Source organism: Lissotriton vulgaris, chromosome 8 (assembly GCF_964263255.1).
Source record: "Lissotriton vulgaris chromosome 8, aLisVul1.2, whole genome shotgun sequence".
NCBI lineage: Eukaryota > Metazoa > Chordata > Amphibia > Caudata > Salamandridae > Lissotriton > Lissotriton vulgaris.
The window spans coordinates 1,291,469,719-1,291,495,699 of NC_141696.1; the positions used below are offsets into that span (position 1 = coordinate 1,291,469,719).

At 46.9% G+C, this 25,981-nt stretch overlaps 1 protein-coding gene across 1 annotated transcript in view; it reads right to left on the reverse strand.

The window, feature by feature from the left end:
- Positions 1-25,981, reverse strand: part of RNF17 (ring finger protein 17) — a 2,333,865-nt gene that overhangs the window by 2,180,044 nt on the left and 127,840 nt on the right. Inside the window, exon 4 of the mRNA XM_086933472.1 lies at positions 17,562-17,626. Within this exon, the coding sequence (XP_086789598.1) occupies positions 17,562-17,626 (65 nt within the window). The remainder of the gene's footprint in view (positions 1-17,561; positions 17,627-25,981) is intronic.

Genomic DNA, 25,981 nt, shown 5'->3' on the forward strand with positions numbered 1-25,981 from the left:
AAAGTTTAGTCAAAAAGTGACTAGGGAACTGCTCTTTCCAGATTTGCGCTGGCTGGCGCGGAAAAAAGAAGAACTGATGTCAGCACGCGGAGGCGGCGTTTAAGTACTCCGACGACGTCATCATGGCGCCCATGACGCCTACGACGGACGCGGAGCCACAGACGCCTACCGACGCGCAAGGGTACTGCTACGCAAAACTTTCCGGATCCAGTCTGACGCCTGGGGATATTCTAAGGTAAGGAATCTATCACTAACGTGTCTCTTTCAGATAATTTGTCCAATTTTGCGTTCCTGGCAATTGAAAGTAGTGATAAGCCTAATTTTAGTCTTCTCAGCTCAACTTTCCTTTATTTCTGCTGGCCTACTGATAGTAACTGCAGTGTTTGTAGGAGCTATTGGGGTTTTGGCCATCACTTTCCTCAGGGAATTAGTCAGTTCATTTTTATCATAACCCCTAACTAAGAATGTTTAAACAGAATCCTCCATGCAGATATTCAAATCCACCTCATTATTGCAAATTCTCTGAATTCTTACAAATTCTCCATATGGAATACTTTTAATTAGGTGGCGAGGATGGTTGCTCTGGGCATGCAAAATAGAATTACCTGCTGTGACCTTTCTATGCATTTTAGTCATAATCTCATTATTGGAAACGTACACTTCAACATCAAGAAAATCAACTTTAGTATTACTTATAGTGGCTGTGAATTCCAGGTTCAATGCATTACTATTGATTTCTTTAACAAAGTCTTCAGCCGAAGCCTCACAACCCTGCCAAATTATAAAGACATAGTCTATGAAACGCCACATGTTGACAATCCCTGTCTCTGTTCCAATCAAACAACCCCGGGGCTGACCCAGAGCATGCCTCTCCCACCATCCCACGTGTAAACACGCGTAACTAGGGGAGAAGCATGCTCCCATGGCCACACCCCGCAGCTGCTGATACACCTCGTTGTTGAATAAAAGGTAATTATTGTTAAGATACAAATCAATCATTTTGATCAACATTTTACGGTGTTCATAGAATCTTATGTCCCTTTCACACAAAAAATATTCAATCGCTGTATAGAGAGACGAAATGTCCATTACCATACATATATATACATATATATACATATATATATATATATATATATATATATATACTTACTATCAATACATTCACAGAGCAGTTCCACGACTAGCCTCCACAAAGGAATGCCTGACTGCCTCAAGGCAACTCATTCCAACAAGCCCAGCCGCTTGCCCCACACCAGTTTGTGTTTAACCAGACAACCTTGTGCTTCATACACAGACTTTTACTGGATGGCACACCAGTCAATTCCCCTGCGCCATTTTGCAAGAGAAAGGGCCATCAGGTCCTTCCACACTGCTGCAATGTCTCTTTTGGCCACCAACAGGGCTGTCCCCAGGAACAACTTGTTGTTACCGGAGCCATCTAGCCCGTCCATCACCCCCAGGAGGAGAGCAAGAGGAGTAAAGGGAACTTCCCAAAATAGTTGGCACTCAGCTCATTTATAATAGACTCCCAATCATATGATAGAAGTTAGTTGGCTCCACCTCACATCAAGGACATTTTGGGGACGGGAGGAACCATGCCCTGTACAATCTCTCCGGCGTAAGATATGCATGGTGCGGATAGTAAATTTGGATGAGGCGGAGCCTGAATGATAAAGGAAGTACCCTTGGAGCCATTAGGGCATCCATCCAGTCCGTCCCTCCAGTGGGTCGAGACATTGCTGCCATCACGCCTTGAAGGAATCTAGCGTGGACGGGGTGTTATCAGGGATCGGTAAATTTGGGATATTCCTCCCTTCCCCAGATTTCCCAGGAGGAGCTTGGCTTGAAATGGATCTGACATTATTGATTAACTTTCCTCAAGAGATACATTTAGAATAAAATCCTTTGTTCCCATCAAAATTACTTAGAAAATAATTTACCAAGCAGGAAATGTAGGAGACGGACACATTTGTATTCCTTTTACATTTCTATAAATCAGGAGATGAGGTTGACAAAGATTTCAACTTCAATACTAAGAAAGGATTGCCTTGAAGCTTTAGTTTATAACGTTTTGGGGGGAAATGAAGCAATTTCATCAGTATATAAAACAAAATTATCCATAAAAGGCGCAATTTACATATATACATTATAATTGAGAATTCAGTACAGTCTGCATTTCCGGATGTTAAAGCTATTTTTAATTTGTTTCTGAGCCTGGTTATAACAAATTGCTCAGAAAAGATATCATATAGCAGGCTAAAGGGTATAAAAACGAATTTCGTATAACAATGTTCCTAAGCATACTCCATTCCCTAAGCATTTTGCACATTGATGGTGAAAAGCTTTCAAGTTTATTGTATGATAATACAATTTTAGATTTTCTACAATTAATTTGCGTAAAGCAATAGTGTATGTATAAATAGTTTTAACTTTTTATTTTGGTTTCAAATCAAAACAGACAAATATTTTGAACGAATAATCATTGCAATATACTCAATTTTGTTTATTTCATGCTAAGAATATGCTCATATAGAACTTGTGTTTTAATACATATTACAAGACTATCAAAGCCTGTTTTATTACATAGCAACAATGTGTTTTAATTTAATATTTGATATTATTTGGCGGAGTGATTAGTGTTGCATTCATATTATAGCTTAGACACACGTTCAAATGCTCTTGCATATCTTTTCTCTCACTCGTTATAGAAAAGCCAACCTCCAAACAAATCACTTGCCTTTATACTTATATTAAATCATAATCCTTGAAAGCCTGCCACATAACCTATAAAGAGTAGTTTCTTACCTGTAACTCCAGTTCTCTTGTAGGGGTATTTCCGTGATAGTCATAATCATGTGAATAGTCCCAGCGTGGAGCACTTCATTAGATAGATCTTCTTAAGTTGTCAACTTCTGCCTTTCTTCAGGAGGGCCTGTATGGAAACTTGAGATAAAAAGACAATAACGCAGCCTAAGAAACTAGGCTACACTGGCCATTTACTTCATCTTGAAGTGAGAAAGATAGCCAGTTTAACTTTCATTTTAGTCATTTGCTGAGTTTTACATATAGAAAACTCCTTCACAAAACTACTTTTTCAAGATAGAGATGAAAGGAATGGATAGAGAAGCACCTGTAGACTGCCATTATTTGTCTGAAAATGGGTACTGTGCCTTTAAGAGTCTCCAGAGACCTCCGGTATCCCATGAGGCACAGCAAGAGGCATTTACTTTCAGTTCTTTTTGAAGGCGTAAATAAGCAGCGCCTGCTGAGTCTTGGGGACATCTGTATCTGCCACCGGGGAGGAGGGCGGGTTGCTTATGACTATCACGGAAATACCCCTACAAGAGAACTGGAGTTACAGGTAAGAAACTACTCCTTCTCTTGTAGGGGATTTCTGTGTATAGTCCTAATCTTGTAAATAGACTAGCAAGCCCATCCCCAAAACAACTCACCAGCGGTGGCAGAACAGAGAACAACCGCACTATTGTTCAAATACATTTCTAAGTGAAGCCTGTCCAACCTGGGCATCTGCCCTAGCATCAGTAGTGCTTAGTAAATGTGTGGACTGATTTCCAAGTGGCAGCCTTACAGATTTCCGAAATAGGTACATTGCGAAGTAAAGCCGGAGTGAGCCCTAGGCTTCCTAGCCAAAGGTTGCTTTTTGATAAAATAGCTGAATTCATCAAACAATCCACCTAGAAATGGATTGTTTACAGGTAGCTAGACCAGTTCGAACTGAACCATAGTTTACAAATAGCTGATCTGATCTACGGATATCCTTGGTTTTGTCTAAATAGAATTTCAAGACCCTCCTAACGTCAACAGAATGTAATGACCTCTCCGCAGGAGAAGATGGATTTTGAGAAAAATTAGGTAATGTAATAGTCTGGTTTACATGAAACTCAGACACATCTTTAGGAAGGATCTTAGGTTGCGTCCTCATAACCACCTTAGAGGAATGAAAGACTGTATACGGTTCATTACAACATAAAGCCTGAAGTTCGCTAACTCTGCGGGCAGACGTAATGGCCACAAGGAAAGCAGTCTTCCAGGACATATGCTGAAGAGAAGCCTTATGAATGGGTCCAAACGGTTCCTTCATCAGTCGTGAAAGGACTACAATCAACTCCCAGGGAGGCGAAGGATGCCTGATGGGAGGAAAAACTTTCTTCAATCCTTCTAGAAAATCTCTGATGACTGGGATCTTAAAAAAGGACGTTTGTGAAGTACATTTCCTGTAAGCATTCAAAGCTGCCAGATGAACTTTGATCGAATGGAACTGAAGGCCAGATTGCGCCAGATGTAATAAGTAAGGAAGGATGACATCTTCCTTACAGGAGGTAGGAACGAAGAGCTGAAGCACACCAGATGCAAAATCTCTTCCATTCATACGCATAGGACGTGCGTGTAGATGGTCTCTTGGCCTCTTTCAATATCTCCATACAGTCCTGAGGGAGATTCAAATGTCCGTATTGTACCAGCTCAGGAGCCATGCCGCCAAATTCAACGACGAGAGGTTGGGGTGCACCATCTGTCCGCCGAACTTCGTCAGAAGGTCCGGCCTGTCCGGCAGACAAAGATGTGGCAGGAGAGACCGGTGGAGTAGGTCTGCGAACCACCACTGACAAGGTCCCTCTGGAGCAATGAGGATCATCCTGGCCCGTGATTGAGAGAGCTTGATCAGCACTGTCGGAATCAGGGGAATTGTCGGAAAAGCACAGAGAAAGCCACCTGACCAATTGATCAATAGGGCATTCCCCAGAGTCCCTGGTTGGTAAAACCTGGAGGCAAAGTCTTGGCATTTGCTGTTTTCTGCGGTAGCGAACAGATCCTCTTCTGGAGTACCCCATCTGTCGAAGATATCTTGCACCACTTCGTAGTTTAAGACCCATTTGTGATTTTCGTGAAGGAGTCTGCTGAGGGCGTCTGCCTGAGGATTCTGAACACCTGGAAGGTGAGTTGCCGTGATCGAGTTGGAGGGATTGATGGAGGAGGGCTTATAAAATATATAGAGTATCCACTGTGAACAATATTCAGCACCCAATTGTCCGGAGTTATTTTCTGCCACCCTGCCAGATGTACTCTAATACTTTCCCCGTACCAGAGTGGACAACGGACGAGGGAGAAGAAACCCTTCAGGGCTTCGGACCAGCAGGGGCCTTGTTCCCCTGTCAGTCAGTCAGTCAAAGATAACTTTATTTGGTTTATCATAACCATAAAGCATATAAAATACAATTTATTACATGAAAAATTTTAAAGCGATGCGTATTTTCACTCTGTTAAAATATTTACAATTTCTATAAAAAAAGGTCCTTTTCTGTCCCCGAGCCTTTAGTCTTTAGTCTTTTCCAGCTTTCGTGAGTACATTTTCTACTAATATCATGAATTTTACCCCCCCCCCCCCCCCGACATGTTAAAATATTTGATGAGGCGCCCATCCAACTTGTTACCTCATGTCTAAAAGTGCTAACGTCAATTAAGACTGTTTTCAACAAGTTCTTCTTTCTACTTTTACTGAATCACAGACGCACAATAGGTGGCTTAAAGTTTCTATATGGTACCCACATAAACGACATGCCTTTGTTTGCGGTTTATTTTTCCAGGTGGGAACCACGTCCTTCGAGCAGTGATCGCCAAATCTCAATGCCATGAACCTCCTTTTTAATGATAGTCGGAAGTGGGCTGCTAGGTAGGGTTGTTATTTTAAGCTTATATATGAGTTTATTACAACCCATGCATGGCGGCGTTTGGCCAATCTCCTTTTATCTTCCACAAAGGATAATGCCTTTGCCCTGTTACAGACTTTTGCTATTCCATGCTTCTTCGATCTCTAGTTCCTCCAGGGCAAGACGCAGATGGTCACCTCAAGTATTTGTAGTTTTATTTCTGTCCAGCATAGGTTGTTCAATGTTCCCATTTCCGCTGCTCTGAGTTTCAAGCATAATTTTACCAAGATTGCTTTCCTTTGGAATTCTTGGTTCTGGAACCCAAATTCCAAACGTATTTGTGCTGGCGAGGAACCCACGATTGAATACAGCTTTATAGACCTTGATTTTTAGTTTGTTTAAGATGTTGAATTCTTGGATGTGCCATGTTTCCAATCCGTAGGATAAGGGTGGGAGCAAATGTGCTGCCATGATTCTTTCAGAGATGCCCGTGTGAAGGGCATTCCAATTTCTTATAAAGCGGTTTATAGGCGAAGGTTAATGATTGGGATTTTGCTGTGATCTGCCTTTTCTTATCCACCCGAGACAAATTTCTTGCCAATTTGATACCCAAGTATTTAAAGCGCTTATTTCCTCTATTTGTGAGTTCTTTGCGTACCATTTGTATTTTCCTGGCCTCGGGCCCGCCAGTCTTAACACCTTGGTTTTTGATTTATTTAGTTCCAGGCCTGGTGCATCCAGGTAGTCTATTAGTTTGTTTATGGTCCTTTGCAGCCCTATCGGAGTTTGGCTCACCACCACGATATCATCTGCATATTGCAGAAATTGGATTGGCTCATTTGCCAATTTTGGCGGATTTCCATTTACTTGTAGCAGGTAGTTATTTAAATCTGCCAAACATAAGTAGAATAAACCTGGTGAGAGTACACAGCCTTGTTTTAGTCCGTTTGTTATGTTTATTTTTGACGATACCCTTCTTCCGTCTCCTAACTTTACGGTGGCCCATGTTTCTCTGTATGATGATGTTATTGCGTCTATCAGTGGCTGTGGGAGTCCCCATGCTTTCAGTTTCTTCCACAGGCGGTCACGAGGCACTCTATCAAAAGCAGATTTCAGGTCGATGTAACAGGCCAATAGTACTCCCTTTTTCCTTTCTGCTTTTTCCGTCAAGATAGTCAATGCTGATAGGTTTGAGATGGTACCCATACCTTGTCTAAAGCCTGTTTGAAATTTTGGGATGATGTTATTTTCCTCTGTCCACTCTTGTAGATGTCGTAGAATGCACGAGGCAAAGAGTTTAGCCTCTACATCGATAAGGGCAATCAGCCTGTAGTTCCCAGGTTCTATTCTGGTGCCGTTTTTGTAGATTAGGTGAAGAAGGTTATCGCTCCAAGACCGTGGCATCTTGTCACAAAACAATTGATTAAAAAGGGGTGTAAGGTATTTAGCCCAGACGTCAGGGTCCCGTTTAAACAGGGCGTTTGGCAGTCTGTTTGGTTCTGCGGCGCCTTCAGCTTTCAATTTTTTTATCAGGAATTTTGTGTATTTTACTGTTGTCAATGATGTTTGATTGTTGGCTTCCCAGCTGGTTAGGTCTTTTACTTCCTCCTTTTTGGGGTCGGTTGCCTCTGGGTCTGGTGAATTTCCTTTTGGTTTGTCTATGCTTTTTTCTTCACACATTTGTGGACCTGCTTTGGGGTTGAACAATTTATCAATGTATTCCAGCCACGTTGTGTCGCTTATTCCTACGTTGTGTAGAGTTCCATTTCCTTTCATTAATTTATTATTTAAGCCCCAGAATTCCCTGCTGTTCGGTAATTTACTTGCCCACAGCAGGTCTTCCCATATCTTTTCTGTGTATTTCCTTTTTTCCACTCTGCACTCTTCCTTGTATTCTTTTCTCTTTTTTTAATCTTACAATTGTCACTGTCTCTTCCCGTTCTAATTGCTCCAGCTTTTTGTCTTACCTCCTTGGCGATGTTTCTTTTTTTATTTCTCAACTGTATTGTGTACCATGGCTCTTTATTAGCCCCATACGTGCCTTTGCGTCCTGGTTTTGTTGGGAATTTGTCCAGTAGGGACGTGTTTACCTTCTCCCAATCTTTTACAAATGAGTGCGCTGCTGGCTCCTCAGCATTCTCTCTGTTTTTTCACCAGGTCCTTTAGCTCTTCGATTATTGTTCCTCTCCTTTTGAGTTTCCTTAAGTTATATGTTTCGGGTAATGTGGCTAGCGATGCTGCACACTCTCTTTGCAGTATGTTTAGGTGTAGGACTGTTTCTTGAGGGAAATGGTCGCTCTCCGGTCGTGTTATAATACGAACGTAATCGACCAGGGGTGCAAGGTCCTTACTGATTACTGTATAATCTATAATTGATTGTTTATTTCCACAAGAAAAGGTAATACCTGCTGGTTGGTCTCCCTTCGTGTTTCCATTTAGTGTGACAAGACCTAGTACTTTCAACTTGTTCCATGTTTTTTAAATTCTATTCTTATTATCGTTAGCCCCTATCAGATTGCAATTAAAATCGCCTGAGATTATCATCTCATGATTTTGATGTGTAACTTGTAACGTTTTTATTAGGTTTATCAGGTTTAACAGTTTTTTCATTTTCTTATTCTTTTCGGGATGAATGTATATGTTTAAGACAATTAACTTCCTCCCCACTCCGTTTGTGGGGCGATTACATTCCATTTTTATAACTTGGATCCAGTTTTCTCCGGAATCCATTTCCTCTATTTTCCAGTCGTATTCTATTGTTGTATATATGGACAGACTGCTGGTTAGATCTTCCTCGCTGTTGGCTTTTTTAAACGGCTGAAAAGACGGCTGAAACTGCTGCTGTTGGTTGGACTGGTGACCCTGAGAACGTTGGAACCTCCAAGAGGAATAACGTCGCTGGAAAGGACGGAAGGTCTTCTGTTGTTCTCTAGGTTCCTCCAAACCTACAGCCTTCAAAGTCTCCATTTCAGTCTTTATGCGGGCCATCTCGTCGTCCGCATGGGATCCAAAGAGAGTTGTGCCAGAGAACGGGAGATTGGAAATCCATTGCTGCGCCTCAGGTTTCAGAGATGTGAGATGAAGCCAAGCAAGACGCTGTAGAGCAATACTCTTGCAATTCCCATGGGCTGCCAGGAGCGAAGTATACGCTGCAGCGCTGATGACTTGGTTAGAGACCATCAGGCTCTCATTCACAATCTCCTGGAAGTCTTCCCTTTTGTCTCTGGGTATGAGATCCACAAATTGCTGAAAGGACTCCCACAACGATCTATCGTAATGGCCCAGCAAGGCAGTAGAGCTTGCCACCTTCATAGAAGTTGCTGCAGTGTTAGAAGCCTTTCTGCCCACTGAATCCAGCTTACGGCTATCCTTAACCGGGGGCACCGTGTAACTCTAAGCCGTAGCATGTTGTTTCCACGCCGCCACCACTATAACCGAATCCGGAGTGGGGTCCCAGCAGGAGGAAGGCAGGGTCCGAATCTGGCGGACGAGACTTCTTCTGCAACCTTGAGGGTGCAGACTTAATGGAGGATGGCGTCAGGAACAGTTCCATAGATGGTTCCTCCAAGCGGGGCACCAACGGAAGCAACGGACGTGACTTTTGTCTCTCCTGCAGAGTTTCAAATATCACAGAGGTTGGCTGCACAGGAGCAGACAGGGAATGCAGAGTTTTGCAGGCCCCTCTGACCAGAGCCTCTTGAAAGGTAGAAATTTCATCTACCGGTGACACCCTCAGCGGGGGAGAGTCCGTGAGAGTAGGCGAGTACTACCCTATACTTGTGGAAGATGTATGCTTTGTATGCCGGGACCTAGACCTCTGATAACGGTGACAACGTGATCTTGTGGAAGACCGGTGGCGTCTATGTGAATGATGTCTCGAACGAGACTGCGTTCTTGGTCGTTGAGGTTCCACAGGGAGCTTGGGCTGAGGAGCCACAGGGAGAGTGGGCTGAGGAGCCACAGGGCCAGGCTGAGGTGGGGGAGGAGGTGGTGGAGGAATCGATGGAGGAAGCGGAGGAGGTGGAGATGTAACCGGTGGCGGCAGTGGTATTGGTGAGGCCACCGGTGTAAATAGAGAATGAGGCAACCTAGTTGGTGAGTAGATGCGCGAATACTCCGAACTTGGCGAAGAGGCCAACCTCTTTGTACGAGTGGGCCGTATGGAAGGGACTCGAGACTGACTATCAGTCCCCCTTGATGTCAATCCACTGCTCAACGTCAAGCGTCGAAGTCGTCTGGAATGTGAAGTCCCTGTCAAGGACGATAGGCTCACCATGGAGCGAGGCCCGGAACGGGACCTCGACGACGAAATCTAACCAGATGTCGACCTTCTCTTCGATCCTCTCCTCGACGTAGATTTTCTTCTCGACGTCGATCTTTGAGTGGATGTCGATGGTGATCGTCGACGACGCTTTGTCGTCGAACGCCGTTTGTGATATTCAGATCGACGCAGATGTCTCGACTGCAATGTTCTTTGCATCAACGTCGAACGAGGGGAACCCCTCGATGGCGATCTCGCCATTCTTCTCCTCGACGTTGATCTTCGACCTGGGTCGACGAAGAGCATATCGTGGTAATACCAGCTCTTGACTTAGTCGTTGCCGTCCTCTACTTCGACCGGGAACGGCATAGTTTTTCCGCCGTTTTCCTGCTGGGGAGACCCCAGAGGCCAAAGCATGGGACTGGGTAGAGGACTTACCCTCTCCTTGCTCCATCCCTTGAAGCCAAATCTTCTCCCTGTTACGCAGGGTGCACCTGGAAAAGGTCTTACAAATGGCACGGGTGTCAGGAACATGAGACACAGGCAAACACAGAATACAGACTGTGTGGGAATCAGACTTGGCCTTCTTCCTACCGCATTCAGGGCACTTGTCAAATAGAGATGGCATTTTGACAAGACAGTAGAAATTCTACCAAAAAACTACAGCAGTAGTTAGCTAAAAGCCAAAGAAGTCGAGTGAAACTGCAAAAGTGCAGAAATATTCAAAAATTTTGATGAAGGGGGGAGGAGCTACGCCGCGAACCAAGATGGCCGCATAAGCTCCCGGCTCCGCCGACCTCCGCTGGCGGCCCGTCTATCCTGTTGTCTATCCTCTACCCACGCCCTGAGCCTGGATGTATGAAGGTTGCCTGATGCCAACGGTGCTTTCCCGGATTTCCTACCTACTTCAGCGACAAAGTTATGTTGTGTCCCATTTGTGGGCCTACTCCCGGGCTGCCGCCGGGACCTCGATTTTCAGAACACCCGAGAGGGTCCTGAACAACATCGGCTGTGGGACCGCGATTGTGGCCGGTCTTCCAGGTTTGAATAATTCTTTCCGCCTTTGAGTCCCCTGTCCTCGTTGATGGATGGTGCCGGAGTAGAGACACTGACGTGCTGCGATCCTCCTGCACCGTGACTGTGGACTGTGTGCCTGACCCCCGTTTCCTGGTCCGGGGGCTGGCGGGCTGCATCCACGGCCAGTGCCTGTGCTGAGTGTGCCAGTTCGGGGCGCCCGTGTTGTTGCGATCGCCGAATGTGTGCCCGGAGCCCGGCGATGTGGGCTGGAGATTGTGTACCCCTCCGTCCTCAGGACCCCGGGATGGAGGGGGTGGATGGCGCACATTCATTGAGATCCGTAATGGTGGCGATTGGGGCGATCCGCTCGCAATTTACCGCCGCATGTGTCTCCCTGGCGGCAAAACTGGATGATGTATGCTCGCGACCGGCCGCGGACGCTGCAGCGCCTGCACAGAAATATGCGGTCCAGTCGAGCGATTTGACCCGCCATCTTGAGGGTCCCGAGCGGCAGCCCGACTTTGCTTCTTTGAGAGTCGGCCTCACTTTTCCCTCATCTGCTACAGTACATTGTCTTCCCTCTACGTCTCCTATCCGATGGTGTATCGTCGCTGGATGTCCTGTTCTTCATTGCCGAGTCTCAGGGTCCCGTCGAAGGGGATCGCCATTTTCCTTTGTTCCGGCCCGTCTGCATAACAGATGCCGCCATTTTGTGACCGGACTTTGCTCCATCTTCAATGCCCTGGTCTGCCATGGACGCTTTGGCTGCCTCTGGTCGGATGTGGCTTGGTCGGGATGTGCTCCGGACCGGATTCGCACTGGTCAGGGCCGATTTTGACTTGGAGGTTTACTTGATTCTCGCCACTGCCTTGGACCATCTGAGACGCTCCCTTTGTTTGCAACTGATATGACTTTGGCGATATATCTCCTCGTGAGGCTTGCAGGGTTGACTTCTATTTCCCTGGGGTTGCTCCGTTTACTTTTGCCGAGACTGCACCGAATTCCTCACCGGGCCGGGGGTAGGATTGGGGGGGGGGGGGGGGGGGGGGGTTATGGGGGGGGGGTTTGTGTTTCCTGGTGACTGTCCTCCCCGTGATATTGCTGACTGTTTAATTTTACTTGATGATGATTGTGCTATGGGGGGGTCACTGCCGGCGGGGGGTACCAGGTGTCCGGGGGCTTGTTTGTTTCTCTCCTCCTCCACTTCTTCTTATATTTTCCCTTCTGTGGGGCAGTTCCGGGGCGACAGGCACGCTGTTAGTGGGTTAGGCCGTAGCCATTACAGGGGTGCAGGGTGGCGGATGTGGGGGGGTTTGTTATTTTAGTTTGTTTTGTTCTATGGTCCCTATCGCTCTTTTCCGTCTTTGGGAGGGTTCTTTCCTCTTTAGTAGGGTTGGCTGTCTCTTGGTCTCGCACCTTTCTTCCTTTTTCCGGCTTTTCGATAGGCCTCTGTTTTTCTGTTCTTGGGGGGTAGGCTCTCTGGGGTGATTTTTAGAAATGTGGATTATTGTAATGTGGTTTATTGTCCAGTATCATCGCCGTGGCTGCCCAGATTGCATAGTTGCTTTAGTCATAGTCTATCCCGACTGTAATTGGGGTAAGTCCCAATCGTCTCCTTTGTGCTTCGATCCTTTAAGGTGCGATGTCCTTGTTGTTGCAGCCCCTACTTCTTTTCTAAAATTTAAAAATGAAAACCTCATATCCTGTTTGCGAGCCCCACAGCCACATCTGATGTACTTTGATTTATCCTGTTTACTGATTCGCTCCAGTTTCTCCTGTTTCATTGACTGTCTTTGCGGCCGGCCATGATGGTTGTGGGCCTGCGCATGTATCTCCTTTTTTGAATAAAGGTTTTCAACAAAAAAAAATAATAATAATAATTTTGATGAAATACCAAAAAAGGTAGAGCTCAATTCTCCAGGGTCCAGCTAGCAGGAGCCAGAAAAAAGAACTGAAAGTAAATGCCTCTGGCTGTGCCTCATGGGATGCCAGGGGTCTCTGGAGACTCTTAAAAGCACAGTACCCATTTTCAAACACATAATGGCAGCCTATGGGGGCTTCTCTATCCATTCCTTTCATTTCTATCATGAAAAAGGAGTTTTGTGAAGGAGAGTTTTCTATGTGTAAAACTTAGCAAAGGACTAAAATTAAAGTTAAACTGGCTATCTTTTTCACTTCAAGATGCAGTAAATGGCCAGTGTAGCCTAATTTCTTAGGCTGCATTATTATTGTCTTTAAGTGTCCATACAGGCCTTCCTGAAGAAAGGCAGAAGTTGACAACTTAAGAAGATATATCTAATGAAGTGCACATGGGCAGGACTATTCACATGATTAGGAGTATCACGGAAATCCCCTACAAGAGAACACAACAGACACTTATAGCCAAAAGATCATAGCCTACTGGCTCTTTGAGAAAGGGTGCACTAAACTAATGAACCTCACATCACCCAGCCAAAATACCAGCTTGTCTGCAAGGCTTACAGAGTTCTTAACTTTCCATATATCTTGTGCGAATAGCTCTTCTCAATCCAGCTGCTTTTTCTTTTGATACGTGTACATCTTGTCCTAAGTATTACATCATAAATTAATAAAAGAACTGGAATGCAAAGAAAATAAATGAGCTGGGCGGCATGAGCTATTCTCCCACAGAATTGGCAAACATTGCTATGGGTCAATAAAATGAACTTTCAATTTTTGGCACAGGCATAACAGTGACCTGGTGGCATCCTAAGTGTTATGCCCCTGTGCGGTGTGTATTACAGTGTTTTCCTGCTAGCGCAGAATGTGTTCATGAGTCATGATGCAACAGTCCAATACTTAGTGTGTGGCGAAGGTGAAGACTGACATGCATGAATAAATGAATACATTAATTTGTAAAGCACGCAGCTGTTCAAGAGTGTCCCGGTGCCAAGGCAAATGCAGGTCGGGTGCACTCATATGGGGCTATCATAGTCAGTAAGACCGTAGCAAGTGATAGGAGTGAGATTTCCTGACAATCACTGTGGTGTACCAAAATAAATATAGTTTAGCTAGCAGTGGTTAGATGGGTGGTGGGGGAGGGAAGGAGGATAACAGTGGTGCTGGGGAAACACTGGCAGGGCGTATGATGGCTGCCAGTGGAAAGCAGAATATTTTGTGAAATGTCTAGAGTATTATTGAAGCACTTCAATTGTAACCAAGCACCGAGTCTGTTGTATTTATGTATTCACAATCTGTAAGATGCTAAACATGCTTCTAAAAGCCACTTCAGGACCACATAAAGGAATGGGACGGCAAAAAATTGAGGGCAAGGGGCAGATTTTTCCAAAGATGAGCAGGGTGGGTTCTCGAATCAATGCTGAATTCGCTGTCCAAGCAGATTGGGTGGGACATCTGAGATCGCCTGAATGAGCAGAACAGTTTTCTGGGCGTATTGCCATTGCAGGTCTTTTAATTCCCATAAAAGTTTCAAAACAGTGGGTAGGTAGTTTTGGTCCAGGGCGTCATATGCCGCTGACGTGTCTAAGGGGATTAAAGCTGCAGGGTGGTTATCATCAAGAGCTCTGATCATTTCCTCACATTTGCTAGCGAAGAATGATTGCGTTATACTGGTGAGGCTGAATCTTGATGAACGGTAATATAGAAGGGGTAGTTCATACCCGAATGCCTGCAGTAATTTTGTCACTACCTTTTCTATGATTTACGCCTTGAAAAAAAAAAGGAAAATACTGTAGTCACCAAATAGTATCTGGTAATTTGTAAAAATAAAATATTTTGTAATAAATAGTTTTATTTTTTGGGGCAAATTGTCATTTAGTCACCAGAAAAAATAATATGTCTTTTTCTGGACCTACCACAATTTTTCCTCAAAACCAGCTTTCCATTTTCAGTAATTTTTCTAAATGTAAATGTATGTAAATGTAAATGTATTGCGATTTATATAGCGCACGTATCACCCGAAGGCATCAAGGCGCTTGCCTTGGGAACCCGTCCTGGTATTCCCCTGTGAGATAACCCCAGCAGGGTATCCACAAGGTGAAAGCCAGGCATCCCGCCGCGAGGGGCCGTAGTGGAGATTAAGCAAGCTATTGCCCAGAGTCGCAGAGTGTGAACCCGTGAGTCGAGTAGGCACCGGAACGAGAATTATCGAGTCCGTGGAATTTTTGAGCCCAAGACCCGCCGAGGCGGGGAATTGAACCCTGGTCCAGGACCGATCTCAGCTTCCAGGTCTGCCGCCTCTAACCCCTGAGCCACACTTCTCCACTAATGCTCATGCACTTTCATTTAGTACTATCCTACAAGGACAACACAGCCTAGAACTCTCACATAGATTCTCGAATACTCAGGATCAGCCTAAGGCCCATGCATACCCACTGCATGTCATGGAGGTCTACCTTAACTCCAGGGAAGGTCAGCATCAAGCCTGATATGTGCTTGCACATATTGATGCTCAGACACAAGGCAAACCCATCTCTACACTCCTCATTCTTCTCATCTTGCCTTTGTTAGTGTAGGAGGGGCAGAGAGGAAAGTGATTGCACATATACATGTTCAGACAAGGCAAACCTATCTACACTCCTCATTCTTCTCATCTTGCTTTTGTTAGTGCACTCAGGATCAACCTCAGGCCCATGCATACCCACTGCATGTCATAGAGGTCTACCTTAACTCCAGGGAAGGCCAACATCATGCCTGATATGTGCTTGCACATATGCATGCTCAGACACAAGGCAAACCCATCTCTACACTCCTCATTCTTCTCATCTTGCCTTGGTTAGTGTAGGAGGGGCAGAGAGGAAAGTGATTGCACATATACATGCTCAGACAAGGCAAACCTATCTACACTCCTCATCTTGCCTTTCTTAGTGCACTCGAGATCAGCCTCAGGCCCATGCATACCCACTGCATGTCATAGAGGTCTACCTTAACTCCAGGGAAGGCCAACATCATGCCGGATATGTGCTTGCACATATGCATGCTCAGACACAAGGCAAACCGGTCTCTAACTCCTCATTCTTCTCATCTCTCCTATGTTGGTGTAGGAGGGGCAGAAAGGAAAGTAGCACAATTACATTATTATTTTGTTGAGATAAATTTCATCTGCATGAATAGGAAAAACTGTGCATCCTTGCCCTGTAAGTTTTTGATCAGTTCCCCTATATTTTCCCTCTAGCGAACTTTAGAATTGGAGTCAACTTAAGGCTCACAACAATTATCCCTAGGCAGTAATGCTAAGCTCTGCCAACATGGGGTGAGCCAAAATGAAACCATCACAGTGAGGGTGGCTACTGCCTCACATCACAGGCTAGGAGGAGACCGATGGCAGTGGCAGTACAGTGGTAATAGACCCAAACCATTGATAGGAAGCTGCCAACTGGTGCTCTCCTTTGTCTGTCAACTTCTGTATAACCATGGTCACTTAGCTATTGTCATCTGTGGGATATGTATCATCTGTGGGATATTTGTAGATAGGGGCTGTGTGTGCACATGTTTTATATAGGCTTATACTGATTTAGGACACCATGTGCATGCTGCACAAGAGAGTGACTAACCCAGGCTAATTTTGCCAGGGTGACCATGTCTGCCTTGGTCAAGGATTTTAGACCCACCATAATATCCGTTTTACCAGTTATGGTTGCCATATAATTTAATTTGTTCAGCGTAGGTTTCCACTTCTCTGGTGAAAATCTGATTTTCCTCTTCCTGCATTGCCTGCTATTGCTCATCAATAGTGAATAGCCCTGAGATCTGTCTCGGGATCAGGTGACCAACCCTGACTAGTTCTTACTAGCGTAAGCTGAATCCATGCATAAGGAGTCTGTAAAATGAGGGACAAGAGCAAAATGCACTTCCCTCTAATTGTTTTTCTTAACATACTGAAGTGAAAGTAAGTAAATACACATGAAGAATAATTTTTTCAGGAATCTGAGCAGAACCATGCACTTCCATTTTCCTAATGCAACTCCCCATGAACTAAAACTATGTAAAGTACTGTATGTAAGGCAGCGCACACAACCACCATTTTTGTGAAATGCAAAAACCTGAAGTGCAACAGAGAAAATGCATGAATATCACGGGATATCTCTTTAGAAGCCATCTGTTCATATATCCGGGTATACAAAGTACAGGTCCTGACAAGTGTTGATAATCCACCCCCCACCTCATTTCTGGTCCACGTTCTATTGTCTATTTCACAGCAGGTTCTTCTACACTGCTTGCCTTACTGTCCTCAAACCCCTTCTATTCCTCTGGTCATCGGTCTATTCACTCAATTAGTCATCCATGCATTCAATCGCTCACATTCACTGCTCCTAATCGCAACCATACACACAAACAATGAATAAACACTGAATTATAAGCCAAACACTGTATTTGACAATGCATGCTGCAGTTAAAGACATACAATGAATTATACTTTATTAAAGTATCACAAGCTGCCAACAGGCGGCAGTAAGGCTGCTCATGAGATCAATTAAATCTCCTACAATGGACAATTTAAAATTACATTACACCAATATGCCAATTGGTACTTTTGAATAAGCCATAAAACAAAAATTCCTATTCACAAGCTAGAAACTTTCACAGGCTAAAAACTTTAAGTAGCTTTTGGTGATGAAACACAAAAGAATACTTACATCCTTCATTTGCGTGTCCTGCGTTTGACATAGTACAATTGACTGTCTTTGCTTCAGAGGGATGTCTGTAGGGTGAGGAAAAGCAAGAATTAAGCATAAAAGGTCTAAAACAAGTGCTTACAAACAACTATTTTCTGTTTTTCTATTTAGTGTAAATATACAGCCATTGGAATTAAAGCAAAAGTTACTTACCTTCAGTAAAGATATATCTGTAAGAAACATTAGTTAGTTATTGATTCCTTACCATAGAATTACCCCCAGATGTCAGACTGGTTCGGGTAAGTTTTTCATCAGCAGTACCTCTGAGAGTCGGAAGGTGGCGTCAGTCGGCTCCTTCGGCAGTGGTGGTCGTCGGGATGACGCCGCGGCAGCTACTTAGACACCGCCCTCGCGTGCGAACGTCAGTTCTATATACTACTTTCCGCACCAGAAACGCAGAGCCATTCAAGACACTGACCATTGATGCACAAAACTAGGGCCCTGAAAGGATATCCTTAACCCTAGAAATCAGTTCGCAGAACGAGGAGGATGGGTGGGGCGGTAAGGAAGAAAACAAGTTACTTATCTGTAACTTTGGTTCCCCAGTATTGGTAACTTTCATAGATTCCCATGCTTTGTATCATTCCCCGTCGTCGGAATGGGAGCCTCGGTAATGCAAATGCTACTTACCAGTATGCATCTGTTCTTGGCATGTAGGGCTGCTGACATTCATATCTGTGCATAGTCCGCCACCTAGTGTTGGGTCCGGATGATTGCACATTGTTGTCCTGGAAGAGTCTTCGAAGTATCACGAGATAGGTGGCTCCTCCCCTGGACTACAGTGCGCATGGGCATCGCCTCCATCCCCAGATTGTTTTTAGCCATTGGCAGAGATGGAGTGAAGAAAGTGAGTGATGACCATGCTATGAGCATATGTGTGTATATGAATAAATACTGCAGCTGCTACAGGCGCCGGGGAGGAGGGTGGGCGATATGAATGTCAGCAGCCCTACATGCCAAGAACAGATGCATACTGGTAAGTAGCATTTGCAGTTCGAGGCATGTGGGCTGCTGAATTCATATCTGTGCATAGAATACATAGCAGTCCCTCCATTAACGGCGGCCGCCCGTGCCAGCTGCAGCAGTCTGAAAAAGCGTTTTTAGAACAGCCTGACCAACAGCTGCCTGCTGTTTGGAATGCACGTCTACACAGTAGTGCTTAGTGAAAGTATGTGTGGTAGACCATGTGGCTGCTCTACAGATGTCTTCTAAGGGAATGTTACCTAAGAAAGCCATAGAGGCCCCCAACTTCCTAGTGGAGTGGGCCCTCGGTGGGACAGTGAGAGTGCGCTTAGCTTTAGCGTAACAGATCTGAATGCACTTTACTATCCATCTAGCAATCCCCGCTTTGGAGATTGCATTTCCCTTGTGTTGTGTGGCAAAAGCAACAAAAAGTTGTTTGGTTTTGCGGAAATCTTTTGTCCTGTCCACATAGTACATCAAGGCCCTTTTCACATCAAGAGTGTGGAGCATACGCTCCGCCAGCGTCTCTGGGTTTTGGAAAAACACCGGCAATTCAATTGTTTGGTTTATGTGGAACTGTGAGACCACTTTGGGTAAGAATTTAGGGTTAGTGCGGAGCACCACCCTGTTAGCATGCACTTGGAAGAAAGGTTCTTGGATGGTGAGCGCCTGCAGCTCGCTAATCCTCCGTAGCGATGTAATTGCTACTAAGAACGCAACCTTCCAAGTTAAAAACTGGAGCTCACAGGAGTGCAGTGGCTCAAAGGGAGGACCCATCAGTCTTGTAAGAACCACATTGAGGTTCCACTCTGGAGCTGGTGGAGTCCTTGGTGGAATGACCCTTTTGAGTCCTTCCAGAAAAGCCTTGATAGCAGGGACCTTAAAGAGTGACAGGTGCTGCCTATTCTGGAGGTATGCTGCCATAGCAGACAGGTGAATGCGGATGGAAGAGTACGCTAGATTACATCGATACAGGTGAAAGAGGTAGCATATGATGTTTTGAATGGAAGCATCTAGCGGGTCAATGCTGTGGTCCACACAGTAGATGACAAACCTCTTCCATTTAGCCGCATAACAAGCTCTAGTAGTGGGCTTCCTTGCCTCCCGAATGATGTTCATGCAATCGGGAGGAAGATTAAGGTAACCAAACTCTAGGACTTCAGGAGCCAGATCGCCAGGTTGAGCTGTTGCGGATCTGGGTGCTGAATGTCGCCATGGCTCTGCGTCAGAAGGCTGGGAGTGAGATGAAGCCTTTGATGCGGTACCACGGACAGTTCTAGAAACGTGGTGTACCATGGTTGGCGAGCCCACGTTGGAGCAACTAGGATGAGAGTCATCGAGTGCTGCCTGAGCTTGCGTGCCACCAGCGGTATCAGAGGTGCTGGGGGAAAAGCGTACGCAAATCTGCCTGACCAGTTCATCCACATCGCATTGCCCTGAGATTGGGGGTGTGGGAATCTGGCGGCGAAGCTTTGGCATTTTGCGTTCTCCTTTGTGGCGAACAGGTCTATCTCTGGATGACCCCACCTTTGGAAGTACGGTTGGAGTACTGATGGATGTATCTCCCACTCGTGCATCTGATGGCTGTGCCTGCTGAGCAGATCTGCCATCTGATTGTCCTTGCCCGGGAGATGCTCTGCCATGAGGAAGATGTTCCTCTGAATGGCCCACTTCCACATGCTCTGAGCCAGATGAGACAGCTGTGGAGAGTGTGTACCTCCCTGCTTCTGGATGTAGTACATGGCCGTCATGTTGTCCGTCCGGATCAACACGACCTTGTTGCACAGATGTACTTTGAACGCCTTTAAGGCCATGAAGATTGCCATCAGTTCCAACACATTGATGTGCATCTTCCTTTGCTGAAGTGTCCATAGTCCCTGCACAGTGTAGTGGAGTACATGCGCTCCCCATCCTTGGAGAGAGGCGTCCGTCGTCAGGATGATCTGTGGGACAGGCTCTTGAAATGGTCGGCCCTTGCAAAGGTTTTGTGGATTCCACCAATGCAGAGAGTTGTACGCCCGACCGCTCACCAACACTAGGTCTGTCAGTTGCCCATGAGCCTGAGTCCACTGACGTGCTAGGCACTCCTGAAGCGGACGCATATGTAGTCTCGCGTGCGGGACAATGGAGATGCAGGAGGCCATCATGCCTATCAACTGCATGAACACCTTCGCTGAAAGCGAGTGTTGGGGTCTGAACCGTTGGATCAGCGCCTGGATACTGGCGATTCTCACTGAATTCGGCTGCGCAGTGGCTGCCAGAGTGTCGATTGTCGCGCCCAGATACTGTCGCACGTGGGCGGGCTGGAGATGGGACTTTGGGTAGTTCAGAGAGAATCCCAGATCGTGCAGGAGGTGAATGGTGCGTGACACGTGGTCTACGCACTGCTGTTCCGTCTTTGCTTGAATGAGCCAGTCGTCCAGGTATGGAAAGACGTGGACGTGTTGGCGACGGAGATGCGCTGCCACAGTCGCTAGGCATTTCGTGAATACTCTTGGTGCCGTGGTGACCCCGAACGGCAGGACTCTGAACTGGTAATGCTGGTCTAAGATCGTAAATCTGAGATACTTTCGGTGGGAAGGATGCAGGGGAATATGAAAATAGGCGTCCTTCAGATCCAGCGTAGCTAGAAATTCCCCCCGTTGAAGCAGGGGAAGCACCTGCTGCAATGTGAGCATATGGAAGTGCTCCGAGTTGATGTACCAGTTCAGGGGCCTGAGGTCCAGGATCGGTCTGAGTGATCCGTCCTTTTTGGGGATCAAAAAATACAGGGAGTAAACCCCTGTTCCCCGCTCTTGCAATGGAACGAGCTCTATCGCCCCTTTTTGCAGCATGACCAGAACTTCTTGCTGCAACAAGGTCAAGTGCTCGCCGGACATAGCACGGCTTCTTGGCGGTATGTCCGGTGGAATGGACGTAAGTTCTAGACAGTACCCGTACTGGATAAGAGACCTCACCCACCTGTCCGTGGTGATGGACCTCCACGCCGGCAGGAACTGCTGGAGTCTCCCCCCGACAGGTGTCGTGTGATCGGGGGGCAGTGACAAGACGTCACTGCTTGTTGGTGGTGGTGGACCTGGAGCCATTGTTTCCACGTCCCCTGCCTTTGATATTATTGCCTCTGTAGCCACCCCTGCCCTTGTTGTTGTTATACGAGGTCTGGGTGTTACCCTTGTAGTATTGTGTGGACTGGGATGCCTGTCCCCTTGAGGTGCCTCTTGAATTGGAGCGGCGAAAGGAACCACCCCGAAACTGCTGACTTTGCAAAGCCCCCATAGATTTGGCAGTTTCGGTATCCTTTTTCATCTTTTCTAGGGAGGCATCCACCTCAGGGCCAAACAGATGGTCAGGATTCACTGTTTGACTCAATATCGTGGTTTGGATGTCGGGTTTGAACCCCGAGATTCGAAGCCAGGCATGGCGTCTAAGTAACACACTTGTATTGATAGCCCTGGAGGCAGTGTCTGCCACATCCAGGGCACATTTGATGGATGCATTTGTAATGAGTTTACCCTCCTGAATGAGCATCTCCCCAGCCTCCTTGTATTGGTCAGGCAAGTGTTGCAGAATGGCTTCTAATGTGTCATAATGGGCCCTATCATAACGTGCAAGCAGGGCTTGGGTGTTAGAGATCCTCCAGATGTTAGCTGCCTGTGCAGCAATGCATTTGCCTGATGCCTCAAAGACCTTGGACTCTTTGTCTGGGGGAGGAGCGTCACCAGTAGTCTGCGAATTCGCCCTCTTCCGAGCGTTGGAAACCACCAGGGAGTCCAATGGCAAGTGTCCCTTAATATACGTGGGATCCGTGGGCGCCGCTTTATATTTCCTGTCGATGCGAGGGTTGACCACCCGCGCCCGGGTGGGCTCCTTGAAAACCTCCTGTGCATGTTTCAGCACCCCTTTAAGCATCAGTAGTGTCTTGACTTGCTTTTCGGCTACCGAGAAGGTGTCGAATAAGAAGTCCGCATCCACGGGGTCCGAGTGCAGTTCGACGTCATGGTTCGCTGCAGCTCTCTCTATTAAGGCATTGAAGGCCGCCGAGTCCTCTGTCGGGGACGTCTTGGCGGCGAAAAGTTGAGTGTCCTGGCCCGACTGCGGGTCTTCTGCGTCGCCTCCTGCGGCCCAGGGCACATTCTCCTCTTCCGGATCCGAGTACGCAGGATAGGTGTACTCGGCATCTTCCTCGTCCGCATCAGGCGCGGGGGAATGCGCCGGCGAGTGTTCCAAGGCCTGTGGGGACACAGGTTCCATCAGAGCCGAAGAGTCCGCAGAGTACTTCTTGTTTTTGAGCGGAATCTTAAAAGGTTCCAAGGCCGGCTCCGACGTAATCTTTCGTTTGAGGAGCGACAATTTTCCGGTGTTGGCGTCGATGATTACCTCACGACGTTCCTCCACCGCAAGCGGTTGGAGCCGAAGCTTCGACACCACCAAGGCAGCTTTCGGCGTCAATACCTCCTTTGCGTGCCCGCCCTGTTTCGGCGCGAAGGCCTTCGGCGCCGACTTGGGTGGAAGGGTAAAACGAATGGGCGTCTGCTCTTTAGTAGGCTTAGGCGTGAGCGTAGGCGCTACGGTGTCCTGAGCAGGAACCTCAGTGGACTTCCGGATCCGCTGTAAGGAGTCCCCCACTTTTTTCGTAAAGGCTGCCGAGGGCTGAACCGGCTCGAGCGACCCCTCATCTTCGAGAGCCTGATCACCGGTAGACTTCTTCTTCGGCCCCGACGGCCCATGTCTAGTCGCGTTGTCGGCCTGACGCTTCCTCGGAACCGTCTTCGGGTCCATGACCCCCTTCGGCGCCGACGCAGCCGCGTCGGGGACCTTCGCCTTCGGCGCCGACCCAGAGGGCTTCGGGTCGGCCATTTTGGCGTGGCTCTTCAAGTCGGCCATTTTGGTTTTCTTGGAAGTTGACGCCTCCAGAACCTTCTTCACCAGCGCCACTTTCAGTTTCGGTTTCGCATCCGAGGGTGCGTGACCCGTTGGCTTCACTTTCGTTTTCTTCAACATAAGTGATGGCTTAGAAATGTCCGTGACCGGGCCCGTAGGCGGGGACGTAGGACTCATAGTTAGATCTTGGGTAAGGCCCGAAGGCGATCCCTCAACCTGGGCCGCATGAAGGGGAACAACCCCTGAGTCTGTATGGAGATGCTCCTCCTCCGAGCTATCTCCCATCGTGGCACAAGCCAGGTCGTCGTCCCCTACCTCGTCGGAGACTTCGTTACAGTCCTCCTCACCCGCGTCGTAGGTCTCCTCCTCGGACGCGGGCCCAGAGTCCGACCCTCGCACGTCGTCTTCTCCGTCGACAGATTCCTGGAAAATGTCATCTGGTGGGGGTGCCGAAGCAGACAACTGAGCCTGGAGCCGATTGGCCCGGCGGATCTTTAAAGTCTTCTTGCTTCGGAACTTTGAACACGCCATACAGGTGTCCTCGCGGTGATCCGGTGACAAGCAGGTATTGCACACAGGGTGCACGTCGAGGTGCGAATATTTAGAGTGACACAGCGGACACTTTTTGAACGGGGTCCGCTCCATAGCAAAGGGTGTAGTGTAGGCCCGTCCGCGTCGAAAGCACGTGGAAGGGCAGTAAGAGATCGGAGCTGAGAGTCAGATAGAAAACCCGTACGCAACTATACCGACGCCCAGCCTAAAGACCTTTTGGTCTCGAGTATAAGGTAGAACAACTATCGGTTCCGACAGAGGGAACCGAAACACATCCGAACCCAATGGCGGAAAAAAACAATCTGGGGATGGAGGCGATGCCCATGCGCACTGTAGTCCAGGGGAGGAGCCACCTATCTCGTGATACTTCGAAGACTCTTCCAGGACAACAATGTGCAATCATCCGGACCCAACACTAGGTGGCGGACTATGCACAGATCTGAATTCAGCAGCCCACATGCCTCGAACATAGAAAAAACCATAGTAGTAAGCACAAAGTGAAAAAATAGGCCTAGGCCTCATCTCATTTTGTAGCTTATCCACCTCTTTTTGTAAAAGAGACCAAAATTCTGCAGTAGCCAATCAGAGCAGCCTCACCCCATAGAACCTTCCTGAGAGAAGCTCAGAGCCTCAGATTTTCGTAGCCGTTGTATACAGCTATCCACCAAGACCATAAGAGTGAGCTTTCCCAGGGGAGGTGGGTGGGCGCATGGGAATCTATGAAAGTTACCAATACTGGGGAACCAAAGTTACAGGTAAGTAACTTGTTTTCTTGCCCCAGTATTGGAACTTTCATAGATTCCCATGCTTTGTATCAGAGTAACCAGCAGTAAAGAAAAAGCATATTTTGCCATACATGAACCTGAAAATGTGACACATCTCTGAAAAGAACAGCAGAACACATAGGATCATAAAATATGACAATAATGCAGTTATACAAAATATGCAATAGGAAGGCGGGATAGAAAGGAAAAGCTCACCGACGTATTGGAAAAGATTCCTCAGGACTGCTTGGCCCACTGCTGCATCCTCCTTCACAGAAGAATCCAGACAGTAGTGGCGGGTGAAGGTGTGGACACTGCTCCACGTTGCCGCCCTGCAAATGTCCTTGATAGGGACTCCTGCGAATAACGCCGCAGAGGAAGCCATGGATCTGGTAGAGTGAGCACGAACTGCTCGCTGCAGAGGTTTCCCAGCCGCCTGGTGACAAAATTGTATAGCACTGGAAATCCAACGGGAAATACAAGCTTTAGAAACTGGACAACCTTTGCGTGGAGCACTGAAGGAAACAAAGAGCTGTGAAGATTTCCTGAAATGCTTCGTTCGCTCCAGGTAGAATTTCAGGCATCTGTGAATGTCCAGAGAGTGCAAAGTTCTTTCCGCAGGTGAAGAAGGCTTTGGAAAAAATGGTTTCGAGACTACGGGCTCATTCAGGTGGAATTCCGAAGGTACCTTCGGGATAAACTTAGGATTCGTCCGTAGAATCAGCACATTATTCTTAAACTGGAGAAATGGTTCCTCAATCGTGAAAGCCTGGATCTCACTTACTCTGCGAGCCGATGTCAGGGCCAAGAGAAGAGCCACTTTCCAGGAAAGAAACTTAAGGTCAGACTTATGCACAGGTTCAAAAGGGGCTTTCATGAGAGATGACAAAACTAGATTCAAATGCCAGGCCGGAGGTGGCGGCCGGACTGGAGGAAAGACCCTGAATAAACCCTTCAGGAATTGCTTGACAATCCTTGCCGACCATAGGGAAGGACCTGAAGATGAACGTCGGAATCTAGAGATGGCTGCCAGATGGACTTTTATCGAAGATGGAGCCAATCCAGATTTCGCCAGTGAAAGTATGTAAGGCAAGAGTTTGTGCGGAGAAGAAGTATATGGGTGTAAACCTTCCTTCTGGCACCAAACATAGAATCTCTTCCATTTGGCACGATAGGTCTTGTTGGTACTAGGGGCTCGAGCCTGAGCCAGAATGTCTCTAC